This window comes from Sitophilus oryzae, unplaced genomic scaffold, assembly GCF_002938485.1.
Source record: "Sitophilus oryzae breed Bouriz unplaced genomic scaffold, Soryzae_2.0 scaffold_1507_pilon_pilon, whole genome shotgun sequence".
NCBI classification, from domain to species: domain Eukaryota; kingdom Metazoa; phylum Arthropoda; class Insecta; order Coleoptera; family Curculionidae; genus Sitophilus; species Sitophilus oryzae.
In genome coordinates this window covers 1,967,300-1,992,522 of record NW_022146178.1, presented here as the reverse complement: position 1 = coordinate 1,992,522, position 25,223 = coordinate 1,967,300, and the positions used below count along the sequence as shown (strand labels likewise).

The 25,223-nt window shown below is 32.6% G+C and overlaps 1 protein-coding gene across 1 annotated transcript in view; it reads right to left on the bottom strand.

Annotated features, from left to right (window-relative positions):
• Positions 1-25,223, bottom strand: part of LOC115878283 (protein timeless homolog) — a 469,464-nt gene that overhangs the window by 320,751 nt on the left and 123,490 nt on the right. The window contains exon 10 of the mRNA XM_030894737.1: positions 21,769-21,866. Coding sequence (XP_030750597.1) covers positions 21,769-21,866 — 98 coding nt within the window. The remainder of the gene's footprint in view (positions 1-21,768; positions 21,867-25,223) is intronic.

The window sequence follows — 25,223 nt, the reverse complement described above, 5'->3', positions numbered from 1 at the left end:
GCAATTATATTAAACAATGCATACTAAAAATATTTAAATCTAAATTTGAGCTTTAAAAATCTAAAAGATCAGAAATTTATATACAAAATATGATGCAGTAAATTAAGACCACTAAAAATATAGGTATCAGCAAAGATTTTTCAAATATATTTAAATTAAAATACCTAAACGGCATATATTAAACTAAAATAAGTTTGCAGAACAAACTAATTTTCATTTCATTTTAATATAATTGATTTTCTTATTTTTAAGTCGTACGTGCGCAGTGTATGATCTAGCATTAGACACCAAATTTAAAATTATTTTTTTTCCTTTTATTCTTGGCTTTAGGACAGTCCGTAAATCGTAATATAAACAAGATGAAATTTAGGGAAAAATCAAATATCAGGTAAAACCAACATACAGGAAAAATACATAATAAGATACTTAACCCATATGTATATTGCAGACCCAACATTCCCACTTGTTGCGTTGAAAACAGACAAAAGATAATCACATCAAGTCTATGTTCAAGAATCCTCCGAAGAAATATGCCAAGAAATTATCCTAACACAAGCATAAGTCTAAATAAAGAATTAGTAACCACTGTAGAAAGAAAGGTAGGTTTTTTGAACAGACAAATTGATATTATATTAATGAGATTTTATATTACATTTATCGGAGACAACTCCATCCAAAGAAATTGTTGTGATGATGAGACTTATACATAAGATATTATTAGAAATTATATGTACAGTTAAGAAGTAAGCTAATTAAACGTTATTATTCAAGTTATTCAAGTAAGTTTTAGTTGTATTCCTAAAAATAAGCAAAATAAGTAAAATAAGTTACGGTGAAATTTTGAACTGTAACAATATCATATAGTCGAGAGAAACTGTGGTCTGGTTTTATCTGTACGTACAAAAGCACAAAAATGCACAAAAATACCAACTAAAGTATACATTAAAGACCCTTTTATGTCAGCTCAATAATTATTAGTCAACTAGTTTATGTAGGTATATACTTGCAAACGTTCGTTCAAAATCAAGCAAACATAATAATAATAGCTCCCGTATATAGCGTTCAACGCCTTGGAAGTAGCAAGGTACAGCTGGCCATACTAGAGCCGTTCGGTATACAAAGAAGGTAATGTGGCTAGCACTACGCTTCAACCGCCTATTATTACCTCAGGATTGTGAATCCCAAGTACTCATTTAAAGCTGAGTCGACCTAGGTACCCAAACTATTTTTATTTTAATAAAAATAGTTGGCTGATGCAATGCCGGGTGTGGGAATCGAACCCACTACCTTGAGATTGGTAGACGAGAGCCTGTACCTCTACGCCACCGGGCACCCGTGGCCGGGTGCCCGGTCTCATTTGATGTTTGCTCATCAAGCAAACATCAAATCATAAATAACAAAAATTATAATCGCTTGAAAATTGATATGAAAGCATACAACCATATATAATTACTTTGAAAATTTCCAAAAAAAAAATACTTTTTCTTAAATTTTGAGAAGCACTGGATCTTTTCTGGGTTTTGTTTCTTGCAAATTTGATCTACTCCCTATGTTGCCATATTATCAAGATATTATATTTTTTAACTAAAAACTAAGAAGAAATTCAAAAATACTTTTTTTTAAATTCCAAATTTTCAAAAAAAAAATTTTGCGGAAAAAACGTGTTTCCGGGGTCGAATTACACTACCCTTAAAATATTTGCACCTATTTAAGACTCACCCTGTACAGTACTTAAGAACATAATTTAGAATTAACAACTATTATTTCAGTTTCAAAAAGAAACTTGTAAAATAGCAATACAAAAAAAATCGTGCCCAGCAGTTTCATACATAATTTGTAGCTTTACGAATAGCACTTCTTTCAATATTTCAAAATTTCACGTTTAAATAAACCCAAAGAAGGATAGTATATTTCATATTCATTCCTTTATCCCACTGATTTTATGTAATCCAATCTACTATTCGCATTTCCTATTCACACGTATATCCTATAAAAATAAACCTCGATCAGACAAGAAGGAAAAAAATGTAACCGTCAGAAGGAAAAAACTGGCAAGGCGAACTTGATTTTATCTGCCCCATTTGTATATCCACCTGATATATTTTACGATGGAATATAAAAGTAGGTCAGATATACATACATAACTGCATGCTATGATTTTAGAAGTACGACAATGTAGGTCTTTGTGTGCTTCTTGCGAGTAATTTGCAAGTGCTTAATATAGTGTAAATATATATACTTTACATTTTATTATATAGTACTTAAAAAACAACTGAGAATTAGTGCCGTTCATATTCGGCGATAAACTGTAGGTCCCGTGTACATGTGAAACACTAATGACAGATCACAAGTACATACGAGAGGTCGCCAACGCTCTGTAGAGTACAGCACTGTAAGAAAACAAAAAGTTAATCCAGAGTGACTTAATATTTCGTAAACAATACCACTAAATAATAATAAAAGTGGTAAAGTTTAAAATATTACTAAAGAAATATATTGTATACAGGGTGGTCCTTACTGTATTCCGGAAACTTCGGCAGCATATTCTGCGCATAAAAATAGTAAAAAAGTTCGTATAAATGTATGTCCTAAATTGCTTAATTTTAGAGATACAGGGTGTAGAAGTTTCATTTTTGTTTCGATTTTTTCCAAATAATTTCTAAAGTAAGATCAATATTTGGATGAAAATTGGTGTCTGCGAGTTTTTTGACATGAGAATCATGTCAATATGACTCCCATTTGTAGCGGGCGCCACCTACATGTATTTTAACTGTTTTGAAGAGCAATAATTTTTCGACGATGATAAAACAGTTTCTGTTGAACTTTTCGCACGAAAACATTTCAAATTTATGATTTCAGTCTAATAACTATTTATTTAACATATTTAATTTACAAAAGCCAAAGCAATAAGACTCTAAGTCTCGGTCTCAACATTTAATGTGATAAAATTAAATTGTTACACGTGTTTCGCTCACACGAGCATCATCAGACAAATTTACAGAAAAGGTCACACCACACACGTTTACATCTCTTATATTAAAACAACACTAGATTAGAGTCTTATTGCTTTGGCTTTTGTATTTCAAATAAAGTCTCTTTGGGTTCAATGGACGCCTTTTTTATATTTAATTTATGTCAATGATGACAGGTATTGATAATTTCGATTCCAAATATCTCGAGAACCATTACTCGTAGCGATTTTTACCAACAGACCTTTTTACGTAAAAAAACGTTGTTGACATCAAAATCAAATTTCTCATGTCAAAATACTCCCAGACACCAATTTTCATCCAAATATAATGTTTGTTCCAACCGAACGAGAGACCCGTCCTAGAATGGTAATTTCCTATCAGTCAATTCATTTGTTAATCTTGACAAACGATCAAACTTTTCAAACAATAAGTGGCCGACTAGAAATTACCGTCCCAGGATCGGTTCTCGGTCCGGTTGAAACGAACCTATTGACGTTACTTTAGAAATTATTTGGAAAAAATCTCGCAATAAATGTGAAACTTCTACACCCTGTATCTCCGAAATTAAGCATTTTAGAACTAATATTTATAAGAACTTTTTTACTTACTTTTATTTGCAGAATATGCTGCCGAAGTTACTGGAATACAGTTCGGACCACCCTGTATACATATACAGGGTGATTCTTAAATAAGTGCAAATATTTACAGGGCTGGTAAAAGATCTCGATAAAAGAAACACATTTCCTCTTTACCGTTTTTCAAACAAGTTCAAAATAACCGACTTATTTTACTTTAAAAATTTCCAAAAAACATTTGTTGTTTAAATTTTGAGAACCACTGGATCTTTTCCGGGTTTTCTTTCTTGTAAATTTAATCTACTACGTATGTTGCCGTATGATCAAGAAATACCCCTAAAAATATTTGCACTTATTTAGGACTCACTCTGTATAGTAATTTAAAAAATAAGCACCATTTAATATTCCTGAAATATATTCACGATCGTCCAATTAATAAAGATACAATAAACAAAAAGATTCGCTTTTTTAATTATACGAGGTCCTGGCTAGATTCTCACGGAAAACAAAATGTATATTACCGAAAGCCTCTCTCTCACACTTTTGCGCTACGGCCGTTATCAGACACCACTCGGAATTGTTAAAGTATCAGTATTTATTCAGGAGATAACCATAGAATCCCACCCAGAAGGAAAATTAAGCCCTTGAATTTTGAATGCAATAACAATGGTGGCCCGGAAATTTATTAGACTCCTCGGGGCATTTCCTCTACGGCTATGTGGAGCTGGAATAGTGTAAGTGCAGATTGAAAAATTCCTTGCAAAGGTATTCTGAAGGGAGCAAATAAAGGACTTTAAGAAACGGTTTTTGTTGGATACAAAATGGCTTTCTTATATGTTAACAGTTCATTGTTGGAAAGTTGAAGATTTTTTTAATGGTATCTATTTCAAAAAGTTCTTCTTTTTATTCATATTTTTTGTTTTGTAAAAAACCTAAGTAAATTATAGTGATATCCCTATGAATAACGCTGTTTTTATTTGAGAAAAAAATCATAAATCATGTCAAGAAGTTTTATTCGGCTTGATATGATGGATAATTGGCGTGCTGTTCAGATTTCGGAAAGTTTCGTAGATTAATGCGTTCAGAGTTAACAAATTAACAATTTAATTGACATTCAATGGCAAAATACTTTGCTAACTAATACAGAAATATTTCCAAAAAAATCCTATATGGGTTTTTCGCCACTGCAAGTAAATCTACAAAATAAAATAGTTATTTTATGTAAACACTTCTGCGTTAATCCCAAACGGAAACTACTTGTCAGAAGTTAGGTTTAAAAATTACAAATTTGCCTAACGAACAAAAAAAAATGCTTAACGTTTAGGAAAGCTTATGTCTTTCCGTCGTCGGAAGCAAAAAAATACAAAGAATAAAGAAGAAAACTATTTAAAATATTTAAATTCAACTATTCAAGAACACTTTAGTTTTTTAAAACAGATACTTCTACAAAAACCGTTGACGTTCTGTTAAAATGAGATTATATCAAGTTAAACTTCAAAATTAACAATTACTACCAGAAAACAATTACTTAATAAGGTAAAACCAACAAGCCCAAACTTTCTGTATGGTTATTTTTAATTTTTATGTATGTTATGTTCTTTAAAATCAAAAAAGCGATTGCCATACATTACTAACATCTACAGATGCATGAGGAATACATTTATTTTTATTAGATTATATTAAAAAAGCCTCTTTTATTTTTCTTTTAGAGGCTATCGCTTCTTTCATTATAATTTTGGCGTTGTTAAAATTTATTCTGTGCCCTGTGTCCCATGAATCACAAATAGACAAATCTTAGATTTGTGAAAATCTCCCTTTTTTAAATAATCTTTAAATAATATAATTTTCTTTAATTCGAACATTTAAGGGTCTAGATGTTTCACCAATGTAAAATTTATCGCATTCACATGAGATATTTGGTACATTACATTTTTTGTTTGTTGTTCTGTATTCATTGGTTTAGTATGTGATAAAATGGATCTAAGTGTATTTTGTATTTTTTTTTAGAGATGAATCCGCCACATAGGTATAGACAGTTTTTACAGAAATATTATAGAATTAAAAAAAAACTCTATTTTCGGTTTTTTTAGATTTGTGATTTTTATTATTTATCAGTTATTTATTATCTTATTGTTATGATTAATTTTTACTTTTAATTTAAAATTCCATTAAACTTTTTGGTTTTTATACATGGTGTTTAAATTAATATTTTTTTTATAATTGATTATGTCTTTACTGTACATTAGCCCTCACATAATTATTAGTTTTAAAAATACATATATTTAGGTAATGGTATCCAGGGTGAGTCTTAAATAAATACAAATATTTTAGGGGTAGTATATTTCGAACCCAGAAACAGTTATGAGGTTTTTTTCGTGAAAAAAAAAATAAAAACTGGGAATTTAAAAAAAAAATGGATTTTTTTTCATTTTGTAGTTAAAAAAAACAATAAATAATATAATTTTTTGATAATATGGCAACATAGGTAGCAGATTAAATTTACAAGAAAGAAAATCCAGAAAAGATCAAATGGTTCTCAAAATTTAAGCAAAAAAATATTCTTTTTCTACAAACGTCAGCAAAAATGTAATTTTTAACGCATGCTGTCAGTGCCTAAAATGTGACATTATGTCATTGATGGTAAAAGTCATTTACTTTTAGCACTAGTGCTAAAAGTAAGTCACGTGATTTACTTTTAACACTGAAGCGATAAAACATAAACTTCATAATTAATTTGTTTTCAGAATGACATATTATGAATTATTCATTAAAGTAATAATACCGTGATATATATGAAGATAAACTTGTTTGTAGAAAAAATAGTGTATGATATGTGTGCTAAAAGTGATTTTATTTTGTTCGAAGGGATGGGAAATATCTCGGTTATTTTGGATTTATTTGAAAAACGGTAAAGAGAAAATATGTTTCTTTTACCGAGATCTAGCAGCCCTGAAAATATTTGCACTTATTTAACACTCGCCCTGTATAGATTAGTATAACAAAAAATTATAAGAAATAAAAGTAGTTTCGAAAGATGTAATAATAGACCGGGTGTGTTAGACAGATGGATCAGGTACAGAGTTTTATGTAAAAATTCAAATTTAAAAAAAAACTCCTATTATCGCTTCTCCATATACGTCTAACGTACCATGTATTGTAAATCACCCTATATATGGTTACTATAAACTGTCAAAATACAAGAACAGAAAAAATATACTTAAACCGTCGCTCCAAAATTTAGACTAATGGCTGAAAAGCAATTTAATTTTTCCGAAAGAAACTGCCAACTATTTGCAACTTTCATCGTATTAGAACTTTTCAGTAATAAAGTCTTTAGTAGGCTTGTACAAAGTAGAACAACCTACTCTACTTTGCCGTTAACTATAATTTTCTTTCTTGTATTTAAACTTTTATACCTAAAAGTTCCCTGATTTAAAAAGTTCCGTCATTATTTCCGTTTGGAAAAAAGTTTTCTTTAAGTTACTTACGTCAAAAACAAAACGGGGCAACTCCGAGTACATCCTAATATTTTAAATTAAAATTTAGTCCTAACATAAGTAAAAATTAAAAAATAGAAAACAAATTTCTTGCAGTATAGGTATAATAATAAAATTATATAAGGATTCTTGCCATTTAACTGCTTATATAGAAATTTAATTCTACGCTGTGTCTATATAAGCAGTTAAGTAGCAAAAATCCTTATATAATTTTATTATATACCTATACTGCAAGAAATTTGTTTTCTATTTTATAATTTGGCTTGCCTGAAAAAAACCCTTTTACCATCCTTTTACTATCGATAGTTGCGCCCCAGTGGTACGAAAGTACTACCATTGCACCCAGGCCGCTATCTCCCGTTCGGGACTTAATATCTAACCGACACTTTCCGACAAGTCGGAATTAACTATCTCTGAGCTGTGATTGTCATTTTGTGGATCTGCCCAAGCTCACCTGATGATGGAGTAGGGCTCCGAAACCGGTAGTGAGAGCAGGTTGATCCACATTATGACAAACACAGCGTAGAATTAAATTTCTATATAAGCAGTTAAGTGGCAAAAATCCTTATATAATTTTATTATAGTAAAAATTAAAAAATAATCCTACAGGAAGTTTGAAGCTTTTTGGTTTTACCTTATTAAGTAATTGTTATCAGGTAGTAATTGTTAATTTTGTTGTTTACATTGATATAATATCATTTTAACAGAACGTCAACGGTTTTTTAAAGACGTATCTGTATGAAAAAAACTAAAGGGTTCTTGAATAGTTGCAATTAGATATTTTAAATAGTTTTTTTTTTCTTTGTTCTTTGTGTTGTTTTTTTTGCTTCCGACGACGGGTAGAGATATACTTCCCAACGTTATGTATTTTTTGTTCGTTTGGAAAATGTGTTTATTGGTAAACCACTGCTGACAATTAGTCTCCGTCGGATTAACGCCAGCAGTGTTTTCAAAAAATAACTAATTTATTTATCTACCAGCGTGTGCACGCGGCTTCATTCGCGTCGAATTAATCATTTGTAATGGTGATGATAAAGCAAAGCAAGAATTTCCATTAACATACAAACTGGATAAAATGTTCTCACATTTATGTCAGCATGAGAAAAAAACAATATGGCGATATTATTATATAACTTGGTAATATTTGAGGGGTAGTTTCATGTCGTTGAAATTTGACTTTCGGAAAATCCGTTTGCCAAAAATAAGCTTTTTACGTCAAGCAGTTTAAGCAGAATCGTAGTTAATCAATTACCCAACTTTTTGGAAAACCCTGTATGATTTTTTAAAAAAAATTCAAAATATGTAAAAAACAAAATAAATTATGGGTGTCCAAGCGTTTTCCCGAAAGACTAACAATTTTTTAAATAACAAATTTTGTAATATTTGAGGGGCGTTTTCTTGGAATTTGAAATTCGAGAAACCCCTCCTTATCGAACATCTACACCCCATGGTCAGTCCGTTTGCCAAAAATCAGCTTTAAACGTCAAGCAGTTTAAGCAGAATCGTGATTACTCAATGGTCATATTTTATGAAACACCCTGTATAATTTTTTTAAAAATCTTAAAATATGTAAAACAACAAAATAAAATATACGTGTTTAAGGGGTTTTCCGAAAAACTCAACGGTATTTAAACAAAAAATATTCTAATATTTGAGGGGTGGTTTCACCCCCTGAGAATTCGAGTTTCGAAAAATCCATTCTTGTCGAACCTCTACACCCTAAAGTCAATCCGCTTTCCAAAAATCAGCTTTTTACGTCAGGCGCTTTAAGCAGGATCGTGATTAATCAATGACTAGATTTTTCAAAACACCCTGTATACATTTTTAAAAATTCTTAAAATATGTAAAAAACAAAATAAAATATACGTGTTTAAGCGTTTTTTCGGAAACTTGACCGTTTTTAAATAAAAAATATTGTAATATTTGAGGGGTGGTTTCACCCCCTTGGAACTGGAATTTCGAAAAATCCCTTCTTATCGAACCTCTACACCCTAGAATCAACCTCTATGCCAAAATTGAGCTTCTTACGTTGAGTGGTTTGAGCAGGATCGTGATTAATCAGTGTGTCAGTCACTTTTATTTAACAAGATTCTCGAAACATCAGAAACTTCTCAAGAATGGTACAAAAGCGTCACAATTCCTATATTTAAAAAAGGACAAAAAACTGCATCCAAAAACTATAGAGGCATAACTCTCCTCAATACAACCATGAAACTCTTCACTAATATTTTGAAAGGAAAACTTGAGGAACAAATTACGAATAAGGACGAACAACAAGGTTTTAGACGAAATCGATCTACTACAAACGCCCTATTTATCATTAAACAAATTAAAGAAAAAGCAATAGAGAGTTTAATACACCAGCCTATATCTGTTTCATCGACTTGACTAAAGCATTCGATAAAATATGCCTATCTGATATTATAAAGATATTGAAAGAGAAAAAAGTGCCTGATAATATTGTGAAAATCATCAGAAAGTTAAATATCGATAACACAATTCAAGCGAAAGCAGGGAATAATCTAACACGAGACATACCAACACCAGGAGGCATTAGACAAGGAGACAGCCTTAGTCCCTTCTTATTCAATCTCTTAATGGACATCATTATAGAAAAGGTGACCTCGATGAATATCGGTTATCCAATGGGACACAACAGAGTTAGCATGGTGTGTTACGCTGATCATGCAGCCGTTATCGCGGAGACAGAGGATGATATGCAGAGACAGCTTCATAAATTCTATCAAGTAAGCCGAGAATTAAATATTATGATTATCTCTACAGAAAAAACTAAATGCTTCTTCTTCTTAAAGTGCCTTCTCCATTCAGTGAAGATCGGCAACAACCATGGCAAATTCCTCTCTATTTTTCGCTCTTCTCAGCAAAGTATGTGAGTCCAGGCCTGTCCAATCTCTGATGTTCTTCAGCCAGGAGCATTGCCGTCATCCGGGTCCGCGCCTTCCCTCAATTTTACCCTCGATGATGAGCTGAAGGAATTCATACTTGCTATGTCTCATGATATGGCCCAAATAGGCTGCTTTCCTCTTTTTTATTATGTCGAGGAGTTCTCGGTCCTTGTTCATTTGGTTTAGAACTCGTTCATTCGAGACACGGTCAGTCCATGGTATTCTCAGCATTCTGCGATATACCCACATCTCAAATGCTTCCAACTTATTCATTGCGCTTACTTTGAGTGTCCACGACTCAACCCCGTAGAGAAGTGTGGAAAGTACGTAGCACTTGACGAAGTTGTCTTTTATATGGATGTTGAGACGTTTATCGCACAGTAGGTTCCGCAATTTTAGGAAGTTTGATCTAGCCATCTCAATTCGAGCTCTGATCTCAATGTCTGGGTTTAGGTCTTCACTAATCCAACTGCCCAAATATCTAAACTTTGAGACTCTTGCTATTGGTGTCCCACCTACGACTACCTCCGTTGCCTGTCTTGCATCTCTATTTATCACCATGACTTTTGTTTTGTTTGTATTTATCCTGAGACCCATTGAGTCGCCCACCGAGGACAGTCTATCAAGAAGTCTTTGCAGGCCCTCAGAGGTGTCTGCAATAACGACGGTATCATCAGCATATCTCATGTTGTTAATCAGCCTGCCATTCACTTTTATGCCGTCTTCTGATCCCTCAAGCGCATTTCGAAATATTAGTTCGGAGTACATATTGAAGAGCATATGGCTCAACACGCATCCTTGCCTAACTCCACGCTTGATAGGTAATGCTGTTGTTTCAGTGTCCTGTAGTTTTACTGTCGCTACTTGTGCTTAACTTTCTCTAAAGAGCCGGTAAGATGCAAACTGGTAGTAGAAAACAAAATTATTCAGCAAGTATCACAGTTCAGATACCTAGGAATAGATATGTCGTAATCATAGACAAACAGAAAAATTAAAAGACTGCCAGAAGACATACGACGCGCAGGCAAATGTACCTGTAGCGCATCTACGCAAGTGCCGAAATACGTCCATCTAGCTATCTGTGTTTCGACACTAGTCCGTTAGTCTTAGCATATTCAGAAAGAACACGCTAACCTCCAGCGTTGCCAATTTGTGGGGAATTCCCCAAATTCTGGGAATCGGAGACCGATTGGGAGTTTTGTGGGGATTTTAGCAATAGGGGGCGAAAATAAGGGGAGTTTCAACATTTTATTGCTGATTGAAAATGGCGTAAAATTTTTAGCTTTAAAAACGGAGCGAGACGATATATCTTTCCCAACTTAAAAATTATAATCTGCTTTTTACTTGTGCTTCCCTTTGCAAATGCTTCAGTTGAAAGAAAATTTAGTGACCTCAAATTATTTAATGACTACTAGGGAAGGGATTAAAAAACAAGGAGGTAATTTACAGTTTAATCTCTCTAACATATATATAATAAATATTGTATTTTTATTAAAATTATTTTTTTTTTGTTAAAATAATCATATGGGGAATTTTTGGTGAATCGGGACATTTTTCTCCCCAAATTGGCGAATTTTATTTAGATTTTTGGGTAGTTTAGAAAATTGACATTGGCAACGCCTCTAACCTCATTCTTTTGTTTGTTGTTTGTTCAAAAAGCGGCACGCGGCGTAGTACAAGGCTTGATCATTTTTTAAGAAATTTTTGATTGTTAATTTTATTTTGTGCAAACTAAACAGTGGTTTTTTATTAAAAAATAGCAGACAAAGGTAAGAAAGGTAATGTCCATGCAGAAGTTTTTATTTCACAGGCTATTCTTTCTAGAAATTATACCATCCAGCCCTCCTATTTAATTATTAAATAAAAGTGTGAAGGAGATATCAAGGGCTATTCTGTTAAAATATCATCCGGCCAGTCTAGGCCCTGTTGTGAACCAGAAGGTCTGCTAAGTTGGATGTTGGATATAGAATGGAAGGAATATCATGGCCGAGAACAAGGCATAATTGTATGTCCCTTGATGTAGGGGGGTAGGTTTGTTTCTAATAGGTAGTAAAACCAAAAATTCTACTGTGAATCTTCATATTCTAGGCCTGTAAAGATAAATAATTCCTGGAGCCATCTCGAGGTATAGTAAGTACTCAAGTCGGAGCGAATCAATTGGTAGCACGTTGAAATAAAATAATAGCCATCATAAAACTGTAAATATGGATATAACTAGTACAATGTAGCTATTTAACTGTAAGTACAATGTAGCTAGATATTTAGTAGAGTAGGGGTATTATAAATTAACACAAAATACAATAATTGGTCATTGTTTCCATTCCCATTCAATTCTTCCCATTTAATCGTTTTCCTATAAAAAAAGGAAAATTAAAATTAAGAGTGCCCTTAACCAAAAATAGTGAAATAAATGGAGATAGTCAAATTTTATATTAGCGTGTAAGACTTTGAGTATAAAAGGTGTAAAAGGATTATAAATGCTGTATTTATATCCTTTAGTATCATGATAATATAAAATTTGAGTAGGTATCTCCATTTATATCACTGTTTTTGGTTAAGGGCACTCTTAGTTTTAATTGCCTTAAAAATAATAAGTATAATAATAATTTAAATCTCCCGCTCTTTCATAGTTCGTACCTGTAGCCAAGTAGAGGGCGCTAAAAGCGCAATCTCCCAACATTTTACCACGCGATTCACCACTCTCTAAACTATTAACTTTCTCTATGGTCGTAATACCATGATCCAGAGAAAGATCTGAGAAGCAATATATCTGAGGCAAATAGTGTGGATGAACCCCTTCATGCGAAAAGACAGCAAAATTAAAATTTATAAGACCTGCATCCGACCAATAATGCACCATATGGCATAGAAATCCAAGAGGAAACAAACAAGACCAAAAGCTTGTTAAGAGTCGCTGAAATGTAGAACTTAAGAACCATAATGGGGAAGACTAGAAGAGACAGAATTGGAGACACAAATATCAGACAACAATGTGAAATACAGGACGTAGTGAGATGGGGTACGCAAAGAAAAAGACAATGGTTCGCACACGTAAAATGTATAAAAGAAAACAGGCTACCACGCATAGCTCTTGAAGGGAAACCCATTTTCTTTCGAGACAGCCTGGAAGACCTCCAAAAAGATGGAAAGACGGTTGTCAGTCCATCTCCCAAGAACTCCTACAGAGGCAGCCTTAAAATTAATAGATCGACTAGATCTTAAATGAGTAAAAAAAGAAGAAGAACTAAGGCGAAATACTCATAGGATTTTTTTGAAGAGATGAATCCGCCACAGAGTTATAGACATTATTTAGTGTGGAGGTATTTATAAGTAAGTGGTAAAGTAAGTAGTATAGTAAAGTAGAGGTGTTTTACGAAATGAAAATAAGCCGATGTGAGACAAAGTTAAACGAGGAAACACAAAATAACTCTTCAGCCCTACCTTGGCTTACTTCACTACAAGTTTATTATTGCAAAATAACAAACTCCCACCACCAGCGCTATTCCGATTTATTTGACATTACTGTATATTCATTCAATCAAAACTGAAACAAGAATGTGACCGGGAAGTTTTCTTCAAAACAGTACATGTTTACTTCGTTATCGCTATTTGATCAAGTATATTTTTATTCGATTCAGGTCGGGGCTCGGCTCCGAAAGATGCAACCCACATAAAAATTCAATGCCATAATTCTGCCGCGGCTTATTTGTAGTCAAAAACGCCCTTATCGGGGCGCCTTGTTATTTTATAATCTCGGCTATACTCGATCGTTTCGAACTGTAAAATGGTTATACAATGTAATAAAGTGTAACAAGGCGGTGAGAATAATAAAATTTCGCTGCGTATTTCGCTAGTTTTCAAGTCAATAAAAATATCCAGGCGATAACTAGTGTAGTGGTTGTAGTATGACGATATTTTTATAGTGTTCCCTTCGTGTGCAAAGTAAAACGTTATAAAGCGCAAAAGCTTTTATGGATATCGACAATAGCGAGCGGTATGGTTATGAGATTTTTCAGTTCACCGAACATTCAATTAATCGTTTTATTGATCCATAAAAAAACGTTCTTTTTTTCGTATAATAGAAATATTGGAATTTTGGAGCCAAAGTAGACGACTATTTAAAAAAATGGCGTTTACAAAATTACTATTAAAATTTCAATATTTTTTTATAAACACGTAGACTGCTCACAAAAACACGTCGCGTCACTACGCATTTCTAAGCTGTGGCTGTCCTTACTACTTTTCGTCTCGCTAGCTTGTGTCACGGCCGTCATGCTAGCTTGTGTGTCACGGCCTTGAATTTCATACCGACATTTCGTGTTTGAGCTGCCGAAACCAACTTTCTTTTTTTTAGTTACGATCTTGGATTTGACATTATACAGATATTAGGAGCTTCTAAAGTCCTAAAACAATTAATGATGCATCGCACTTACTCGAAACATTCATATTAATTATTTTTTGATAAGATGTTACGAAAAATCTATCCTACGTCTCTTTCTAACACCATGAGTGTGTGATGTCGTCTCATTCCAATACGGGAAAATCAAACACATGTTCACCCTTTGAATACATTTATTCGAATTAGCTAACCTAGTTACAAAAGATGGTATGCTATGCTTTTGTTGTTGCAATAATTAATGAAATATTAAACAAACAATTGTTGGGTAACCAGGTTGCGTTGCACAACTGATTCAGCGGTCCATACACTATCAAACAAGTTGCGCAACAAAGCGATGCGCAACGTTCCGTTGAACAACTGCCTCACTCAAACTTTTTATTAAAAGTTGTGCATTGTTTGAGAAACAATAATGTCCTCAATTGCCATTGCGTCAATTATTATCGTATATACCCTAGATGATGTCAATGATACCAAAAAACGAAAAAAAACAAAGAATTTGGATGAAAGAACTAAAGCGGCCCATACATTATCAAACAAATTGCGCAACGCAGGCTGTTGCGCAATGAGTTTCCAATGTATGGTAACGTTTGATGCGTTGCGCAAATGTTTGATAAGTTTCAAGAATGTTTGAATTCTTTTGGGCAACAGGCGTTTGCGCAGCGCGTTGTGTAGTGTATGTGTGTGTTGCGCTTCGTTGTGCAATATTTTAGTTCTTTCATCCAAATTCTTTGTTTTCTTTTTTGTTTTTTGGTATCATTGAAATCATCTAGGGTATATTCGATAATAATTGACGCAATGGCAATTGAGGACATGATTATTTCTCAAACAATGCACAACTTTTAATGAAAAGTTTGTTCAAAATTTTACTACGTACATGGGTGATACGTTGCGCATCGCTTCGTTGCGCAACTTGTTTGATAATGTATGGACCGCTGAATCAGTTGTGCAACGCAACGTTGCGCATCGCTTCGTTGCGCAATTTGTTTGATAATGTATGGGCCGCTTTAAAGTACTAAAATATTGCACAAAGAAGCGCAACACACACATACACTACACAACGCGATGCGCAAACGCCTGTTGCACAAAAGAATTCAAACATTCTTGAAACTTATCAAACAATTGCGCAACGCATCAAACGTTACCATACATTGGCAACCCGTTGCGCAGCAGCCTGTGTTGCGCAATTTGTTTGATAATGTATGGGCCGCTTAAGAAGCTCAATTTTGGCATACAGGTTGATTCTAGGTTCGATAAGTAGGGATTTTTCGAAATTCCAGTTCCAAGGGGTGAAACCACCCCTCAAATATTACAATATTTTTCATTTAAAAAACGGTCAAGTTTCCGAAAAACGCTTAAGCTGACTTTAGGGTGTAGAGGTTCGATAAGAAGGGATTTTTCGAAACTCGAATTCTAAGAAGGTGAAACCACTTTTTGGTTAGCTTTTTCGGAAAAACTCTTAAACACGTATATTTTATTTTGTTGTTTTAAATATTTTAAGATTTTTTAAAAATTTATACAGGGTATTTCATAAAATATGACCATTGAGTAATCACGATTCTGCTTAAACTGCTTGAAGTTTAAAGCTGATTTTTGGCAAACGGACTGACTGTGGGGTGTAGAGGTTCGATAAGGAGGAGTTTCTCGATTGTTTTTTCTCATGCTAAGTATAAAAAATAATAAAATAGTATTCAATTCCCAACTTTAAAAAATTAAATAGTCAAACCCTCTATTAGTAAAAATCTACACACACACACAACAAAAAAAAGTCGTTTATTCGAATTAACGAAGAGTAACTAAATTGCCAATAAAAGATAATCAAAATAGCACCTCTAAAATGTCGTTTAATTAAATTAACGAAAACAAAACATGCCGTTAAGAACAAAAATGTTGGTTTAAGAAACAAAATAATAATATATATATATATATATATATATATATATATATATATATATATATATATAATATATATATATATATATATATTTCGGAATATATCAATATATATATATACTATATATATATATATATATATATATATATATATATATATATATATATATATAAATTCGGGTCAGAACGTCCTACGATGTTGTCCGATGCCCTAACATCCACCCTGTGCGATTTTTCCCATTGATCTTCGGTCAGATTTTTCTCGCTCATCGACCTTCTTATTCCTTCCATCCATGTTTTCTTGGGACGTCCTCTCTTTCGTTTACAAGGTGGTATCCAATAAATGACTTGTTTTGGAATTCTTTAATTGTGCATTCTCTGAACGTGGCCGTACCAAATTAATTATTTTTTGTTTTATATCATTTACTATTGTTCCCTCTATTATATCTGTTGTCTAATGTCTTCATTTCTGATCTTATCCCTCCGTGAAATTCTCATTGCTCTTCTAATCGCGTCCATTTCTGTTGTCTCTAATTTTATTTCTTTCAGTGACTCGCCATGTGTAACTAGAGTAATATGTAACTAGTGTCTCGTATATATTATATTTCCTGTTTTTTTGTAATTTCAGTGCTCCATAGAATGTCATTTATGCATCTGATAACTCTTCGTGCCTGTATTACTCTGTTGTTTATTTCTCTATCGTCCGTTCCATCTCCTGTAAATATTGATCCCAGGTACCTGTAATCTTCACATGCCCTAATTTCCATATTATTGTCTAAAATAAGATTTTCTGTATTAGCTCCAATTGGAAGGTATTTTGTTTTTTCTGTATTTTTCTGTATTTACTGTGAGACCCCATTTAGCATATTCTTCAATTATTTTCCGCACCATATATTCCATGTCATCTTTGTCGTTTGCAATTATGGCCTGGTCGTCTGCAAATTGCAAGGTGTTTAGGCATATGTCATTTAGTTCTATACCCATTCCGTTACATTTTCTTTTCCATAGATGTAAGGCCTTGGCAATATAAATTTTAAATAGTGTTGGGGATATACAGCAACCCTGTCGGAGCCCTTTAGTGATAGAAATTTCCTCCCTTAGAGAGACCGTTGATCGTTTTTATTTGTGATTTTCCTCCATGGTAAAGATTTTGTACAGCTTTTATCAGAGCTGCGTTAATTCTTGATTCGTGCAATACTTCCCTTTTACAAAAATCAAATTATTTTTATAAATTAGGATATTGGTTTATCCATAAAGAGCAAAATACAAAATGAAATTAAACAAATTAAACATTATTTTTACAATCACAATCACCATCATTTTCAAACCATTTCCAATTATGGTGTAGCTTCCCTCACATATTTAGATACTTTCTTTGTAGAATTACTAAGTTTTGTAATCCGTCTATCTTGCCAGCACAGAAAGCAGATTACAATCACAATATTAACTAATAAATTTTAAAGCATATTCCAAAATATACATACCTATAATTGTATTATTTGTTTGGTAAAGAAAATTAACACTAATTAAAATTAAACGCACACTAAATAATAAATTATATAATTAGGTATAAATCCGTCTATGTAATGTTTTTTTTTTGTTTTATTATATCTATAGAACTGCGCCATTAATTTTACTAATTGGGCTGATGCTAATTATATTAATCAATTTAAAATATCAAACACAAATAATATAATAGTAGGATGAGCAGTGGCAATGCACAAAAAAACAATAAACGCATATACTGTTGGATATTATTATTAAAGCATTCTCCCCATATAGCAGTTAATAAAATTCGTGATACAAAGCATACAAACATTTGCTAAAATAACAAAGGTATATTTTTTTGCCTTTAAATATTTTGAATTCAAATATTTATAAAAATGAATTCAAATACAATAATAAAATTAAAACATAATTAAGGCAAATTAAAATTAAATCAAAATTATTAAAATTTTCATGAATATTAAACAAACTGTAATTTTATACAAAAAAAAAATCTTATTTGAAACCGATGAATATTAACATTCATTTATCTTCACTTTTATTATTCCTAGCAAAAAATAATTAACCCCGCTAAATGCTAATATTCTTTAATACACCCACAGTCGGTGTACCGCTCATAAAAAAATATTTACCATTTATTGGAGATAAACTGAAAAAGTCAACATTTCAAACAGGCAACAGCAAAAAAACGTAATAGGTTTTATGCCAAAAAAAAATGCTTTAGCAAAATGAGGGGTAATATTAAATAACGATCAAAAAAAATACGTAAAAATATAATATAATTATATTGTAAAAAAATTCAAAAATAAATTGAAAACCTGTTTACCTAGAAAGTAAAATTATATTAGTGTTCTAAGGTAGTATATCAAAAATGGAGCTTTTATATACCATTACAATTTACAAAAAATTGATGTGGAGACAAAAAAAATGCCTATATGTACAGAACATCCCAAATTTGAGCCTCGTCATTGGGACTTCGAAAACTAGAAGATATACAAAGTGTCCCAGGCTGAGCGTGCATTAGAAGTTTCCAGAGAACCACAATATCTAGATTAGATATTTTTTGCACACCATTGTTTTACAACATTATCTATCGATTAGAAATATTTTCAATATGGCGGCACTTCCGGAAATACAGGAAGTTGACAGCAACTTTCTTATTTTAAATGGGTGCCCCCGTTTTTTATTACATAATTAAATTATCTGTAAAATTTTATGAATTTTGATATTAAAGACTCTATACCTAACATTAACCGTTATTAGGAAAAAAAAATATTTAAAATTTTTGGGCGAAAAAAACTGCCTGTCTAAAAAAATTGTATAGCCTAAAAGTTAAATTTAGTGATTACTAAAGCCACTATCACATAAAGAGTAGACACATGACTATCTATTTCAAAAATTAAATTGTTCGAATGCATATAATAATGGCAGTAGCTGTCATGGAATTGACCTGTTAAAAATTATCATAAATCATTTTTTTTTTCAAATGGAACCCCCCTTTTTTTATTTCACTAGTGAAAAGGTTTTTCAATTCGTTATTTTTTGTCAATACATGTTCCTATACTTAAAATAAATCGTTTTTAAGTCATTTAAAATTTAGTTTTAAAACGTATAGTTTTCTTGATTTTATACAGGGTTGTTCACCACATACGACACGGAGTATTGTAGCTAAACGATGAGATTTTTACAAATTGTAAGTTTGGGGTTCGTTGAAGGACTATTAGAGCTACAATTTAAAAATATTTTTACAAGATACAGAGTGTCCCAAATAAATAAAAAATATCAAAGTTGTATTTTTTTAAAATGGAACACCCTGTGTCTATTATTACACTTTTAGCTTCTACGATACAAAATAGTGGTAATTTTGATTAAGGTTTATTATAATTTAAACTTACCAAGCCTTTGAAATATTTTCAACTTTGTGAAATTGCAGTAAATTTTAAAGCTTCATTTCTCCAAGGGTATCAATGTTTTTAATACTAAATATTTAATGAAGTTTATTTATTGATCAGTTATTGTGTTGCAATAATAAAAATAATACTACCTTATACAGAGTGTCTAAAAATTTATTTTAAATAATTATTAGCTTTAAACGGCAATAACTTCTTTAATTTAAATGGAAAGCCCTGCATATTTTAGGAGAATCAGATGCACAATTAAATTGTCTATCAAATTGTATTATACCATTTTTTACCTATCCCTTCAAGTTTTCGTAGAAAATGCATTTTCTTATAATTGAGACCTCATTTATCAATATATCCATGGAATATTGACATTTTAGGTTGTTTTTAAAGCAACAAATGGACAAAATGTACAGACTAGTAATATTATCGTTTTTAGCAAAACGATAATATTACTAGCCCATTTGTATGCAAAAAGAAAACTATTTAAATCTTTATAAAAGAGTATACCATTAGTTAAATATAACACCATTATTTCCGCCCATATACTAATTAATTACATACTTAATTGTGTTCGTTAATAAATTATTATAAATAAATGTGGATTTGAGTCAGAAATCAATATAATAATAAGTTATCAAATTAAAGTCTCTGTAGTTATAAATAAGCATTTATTAAAAAATGAAATATCATTTTTAAGGTGTTACTTTTTATCACACTGTCTAATGCCCATACAAAATCCAGTTTTTTAGTATTTGGAGCAATTATTATTAATCAACGCAAACAGTCAGTTAATGTAGTTTGAATACTGGAATCACAGCTGGAATCATATTAATTGATCCTCTTTAACAAATATTTAAACAGTTTTTTTTATTTTTTAATGAAATAAACGAATTATATCGACAATATTAGTATCTGTACTCTTTAAAAATTTGGTACATCTTTAAAAATAATCTAAGATGTCAATAGTCCATGGGTATATTGATAAATAAGTTCTAAATTACAAGAAAATGCATTTTCTACGGAAACTTAAAGAGATAGGTAAAAAATGGTGTAATATAATTTGGTAGACAATTAAATTGTGCATCTGATTCTCGTAAAATATACAGGGTGTTCCATTTAAATTAAACAAGTTATTGCCGTTTGAAGCTAATAATTATTTAAAATAAATTTTTAGACACTCTGTATAAGGTAGTATTATTTTTATTATTGCAACACAATAACTGCAAAATAGAAACACTAAATCACCACAATACAACAAAACACTTTTACTTTTACACTGGACGCGCGTTTCGCTAACCATGTTAGCATCATCAGCAGATGATTATAAACTTTAGTAACACCAAAGGTTCCAACCCTCAACTGTAAACACAATAACTGATCAGTAAATAAACTTCAGTAAATATTTAGTATTAAAAACTTTGATACCCTTGGAGAAATGAAGCCTTAAAATTTTTACTGCAATTTCACAAAATTTAAAATATTTCAAAAACGGTAAGGTTTAAGTATAATAAATCTTAATCAAATTTACCTTTATTTTAATCGCAGAAACTAAAAATGTAATAATATACAGGGTGTTCCATTTAAAAAAATACAACTTTGATATATTTTACTTATTTGGGACACTCTGTAACTCTAACTAATAGTCCTTCATCGAACCCAAAACTTACAATTTGTAAAAATCTAATCGTTTAGCTACAATACTCCGTGTCGTATGTGGTGAACAACCCTGTATAGCTTCCTTTGATATTAAGTGTCAAACAATCAGACAATTTATTTCCATCTGTCAGAAAACTAATTATTTTACTTACACTAAAAAATCAATTCTTTCGATATTCTTTAACAATATCAATTACACAAAATTTCCTAAAACCTTCCTGACTTCAAAATGCTCCGTGTATTTTGAGACGACTCTACAAAACGTATCTCAGTGTTTGTCATATCGGAAATAAACAGACGTCGATTTCAGATGTTACAAAACTTCAAAAGATATCGGAAAAGGAACGGTGGGCAAAAGGAATAGGAGAAAAAACGTTACACGTAAGAGATAGCAAAAGCAGGGCACGTAGCCTGCAGTTGTCGCAACGTTATAAACGTAAATAAAACGAAATGCACTACTCACCTCCCAAGTCGGCGAAGAAAATGTCCCTCAGGGCGAGAAATTCCTCCTCGGCTACCATATTATCGTTCCCAAAACTATCGTTCTCTGGCCAGACTTCCCTACGACAAAAAAGGGGATCGGTAAAATAGAAAAAAGCGCGATGCCCAACTAGCATTTATAGTGGCAGATACGTAACTGCCACTATCAAAGCCACTACAAAGTGGGCGGTTACCATCGGCGGCTACGTCGTATATTCGTAGCGGCTAAGTAACTGCGACCAAAATGGGGAAAGATTTTGAGTAGCCGGGTAGTGTCTTGGGTAGTTTTTGCCACTAAAAGAGTTACTATGATGTGTTACTATAAAGTAGCCTACTGGTGAATGCGACTTATCCGTTACGACGCTGCCTAGTCGCGGCTTCGTGGCAGCCAAGTGTTAGCCACCGACATGTGGAACTTTCGTTAAACTGTTGAACTTTATTCGCAGCGACCTCTTCATGCAATTTCACATTTCATAAAAATAAATGTCATGATGGAAAATAATTATTGAAGCCATTATTATTTTTTCGGTATTTGTTATTTACCGTGCGATTTTAACGCCTTTTTTAGGTAAATTCCAGAACGCAATCAACTTTACTGAATAAAATAGTGGGTTTATATAACAAAATTTTCGAGCGCTTCTCAAAATATTTCAAATTATTATATTATTTGCAATAGAAACTCAGGTTTGTAATTAAAAAAATAATAATAATTTGCTTGAAACCGGGGTCAAATTTTAAAATATTAGTCCACTGTCAGAAATAACAAAATAACTAAGGAAAAAAGCTTTAATCTAGGTATATTTAGCTTAAAATCGCATAATGTTTGAGCCATTTGGCTGTTCGTCTAAAAATTCATGAAAAAAATATGGCCGTTTAATCCGAAAAATACTTTATAGTTCCATATGCTTCCACAAAGTACCGGGAACAATAACATATTAGGCCAACCCTACCCATTTGGACCTTTAAAATCTTCGGATTGATAAAGTGACAATTGTAGCTATCCAAAAGCGACTTTATAGACACAATAACTTTTTTGGAACTACATGGTCAACGATTCTTTGGAACCATAAAGTGATTTTTCCAAGAAAGTTCCCTGCTCCACCAAATTGCCACTTAATTGGAGCATTGCTACACCGATCGCGGTGGTGGTGACTATACATTCCATTGGTGCCACTATGACGTTCCGCCTTGTCCTTTGAAGTTATTTTTTACTTATTGTGCATTTTCTATTATTAGTGTTTCTATATTATTCAGAGTTACATTTTTTTTATATTGTTGTTGGTCCTCAAATTAGTTCTCCTCTGATATTCAGTTTCAGATGAACTAACACTACACTCATCTACAGAAACAGCTTCAAAAATGTCTCAATCACTACCTGATTTATAATGTTCATCAGTAGGATTATAGAAATATGTAGTTTTTGTTTTTGATGTTGATGCATCGGCTCGCAGTGATTCCTTTTGTTTAATTTTTCGGTAGAAAGTACTAGAATATCTAAATTTCTTTTTATTCGCCTTAGGGATTTTACAAAATTTTAATAAAGCTTAAAAGCAAGTAAAAGAAAACACTAAAACAGAGCAGCACACGATGCAATCTGAGATAATTACATTTATTAGGGTATATTAAGTTACGGTCACTATAAAGTAGCCGGTTTTGACCCCCGTGACTTTTTAGTGGCAATGGATGAGCGACGGGTACTTTATAGTAACCTAGGACGGTAGCAGTAACCATTTTGCTACTTTCAATGCTACTGTAAATTAGAAGTAACTAGGTGTCGTGGCCGCGACTACCCCGTAACTTAAATTGTTACTATAAAGTAACCAAAAAAACTGTTATGGAGGCATTATGGTAGCATTTGTTGGTAACCCCTACTTTGAAAAGTTACTATAAAGTTTTTGGTCTTTTATGGTGTCATATTCGAAGATTCGGGTAGTTCCAGCCACTTCTTTAAATTACATGTTTGCGACTTGCAATCGGGGTGTTTATTTTCCACTTTTATGGTAGGTAGGGACTAACCGGTCACTCTCGAAATATACTTCAAAGTGACTATTCCTTATAGAGTAACATTTTAAGTGGCAGATTGGGTCTAGGAACTATACTTTAGGGGCAGTGACATTTTAAAAAGGACTGGGAACTATATTTGCTAGTTGGGTGTGGGGTGTGCATGAAATGGAGGAAAAGCTCGGAGTCGCCTAGTAAATTCGGCGAACTCGCGAATTTAAATCGATGGTTTCTGCTTATTCTCGCCAATGCGAAGAATACCAAGTATTCAATTTTTAAATATAAAAAATAGTGTTTCAAAAAACATGTACCATCCTTCGTGGGGAGATTCCTCTTGTAATAAATATAAGATTTATTTTTCATACTAACATAGGTCCAATTCTGCTTTGTTAACAAGGTATTAAAGTCTCAATAATATCCCGATTTAAGGCTGATTCATGATACACCGTGACGGGCCGGGGCCGTGCGACGGTGAAGGCACGGCCAAACATTGTCAAATGTTATTTATACTTATGCATTCATGCTAAGCCGAGCACGGGCCGAGCTTCGCCGGAACGCGTCCGTGCCCCGTCCGAGAAATGTCGGTGTACATTTTTCCTCGGATCCGCTACGGTCCGGCCCCGTTGCGGCAAACATAAATGAGTCGCCCGGGCTAAATACTTCGTTCATCTACGGGCCTATAGCGGCTGTTTTCTAGCAGTGTTGCCGCACCCAACTTTTAGCGCGTACCACATTATAAACTAAAAATGTACCACTTTGGTACAATTTTTTAAAGCACAACAAAATACATCTGCATATGACTTTAACCGGTTTGGTCGCTGTGAATTTCTTCATAAATTTCTACATAAAAAAACTTCCTGGAGAAAGACACAAATCGAGACGAAAAACATGAAATAGAAATTCAGAAAACCCAATTATAAGTATGTATAGGTTGAAGAATTCTAAGTAATTCTAATACTACACACAATACTTGGAAAACTTAAATTTTATTTAAAAAAAACGCAAATATAGAAGCATGTTAGAAACAGTAAATTTTCAAGTTTTTTCTTCGGGTTATTTAATATAGGCAACGCTATAGACATTACAACGTTTATAATACGTCGTTAATTAATGCGGATTTTCTCCGAATGGTATCGGTAAGCGCGTTTAATGCAATATCAACGACAATAATTATTAAATATCTATTCAATTTCGGTGCGCGTGGGAAATAATTATTGTACCAAATCATCCTGGATTTGAAAATGTAGTACTACTGTACCAAATAGAATTAAAAGTATCAAATTTGGTACAAATGTACCACTGCGGCAACACTGTTTTCTAGAATATAATCGGCACGGACATGATCCCCGTTGTCCACTCGGTGTAGCATATATTGAAGGCCCGGACGTGGCTCGGTGTCTACTTTACGGAACGTGCCCGGCTCGGGTACGGCCCGGT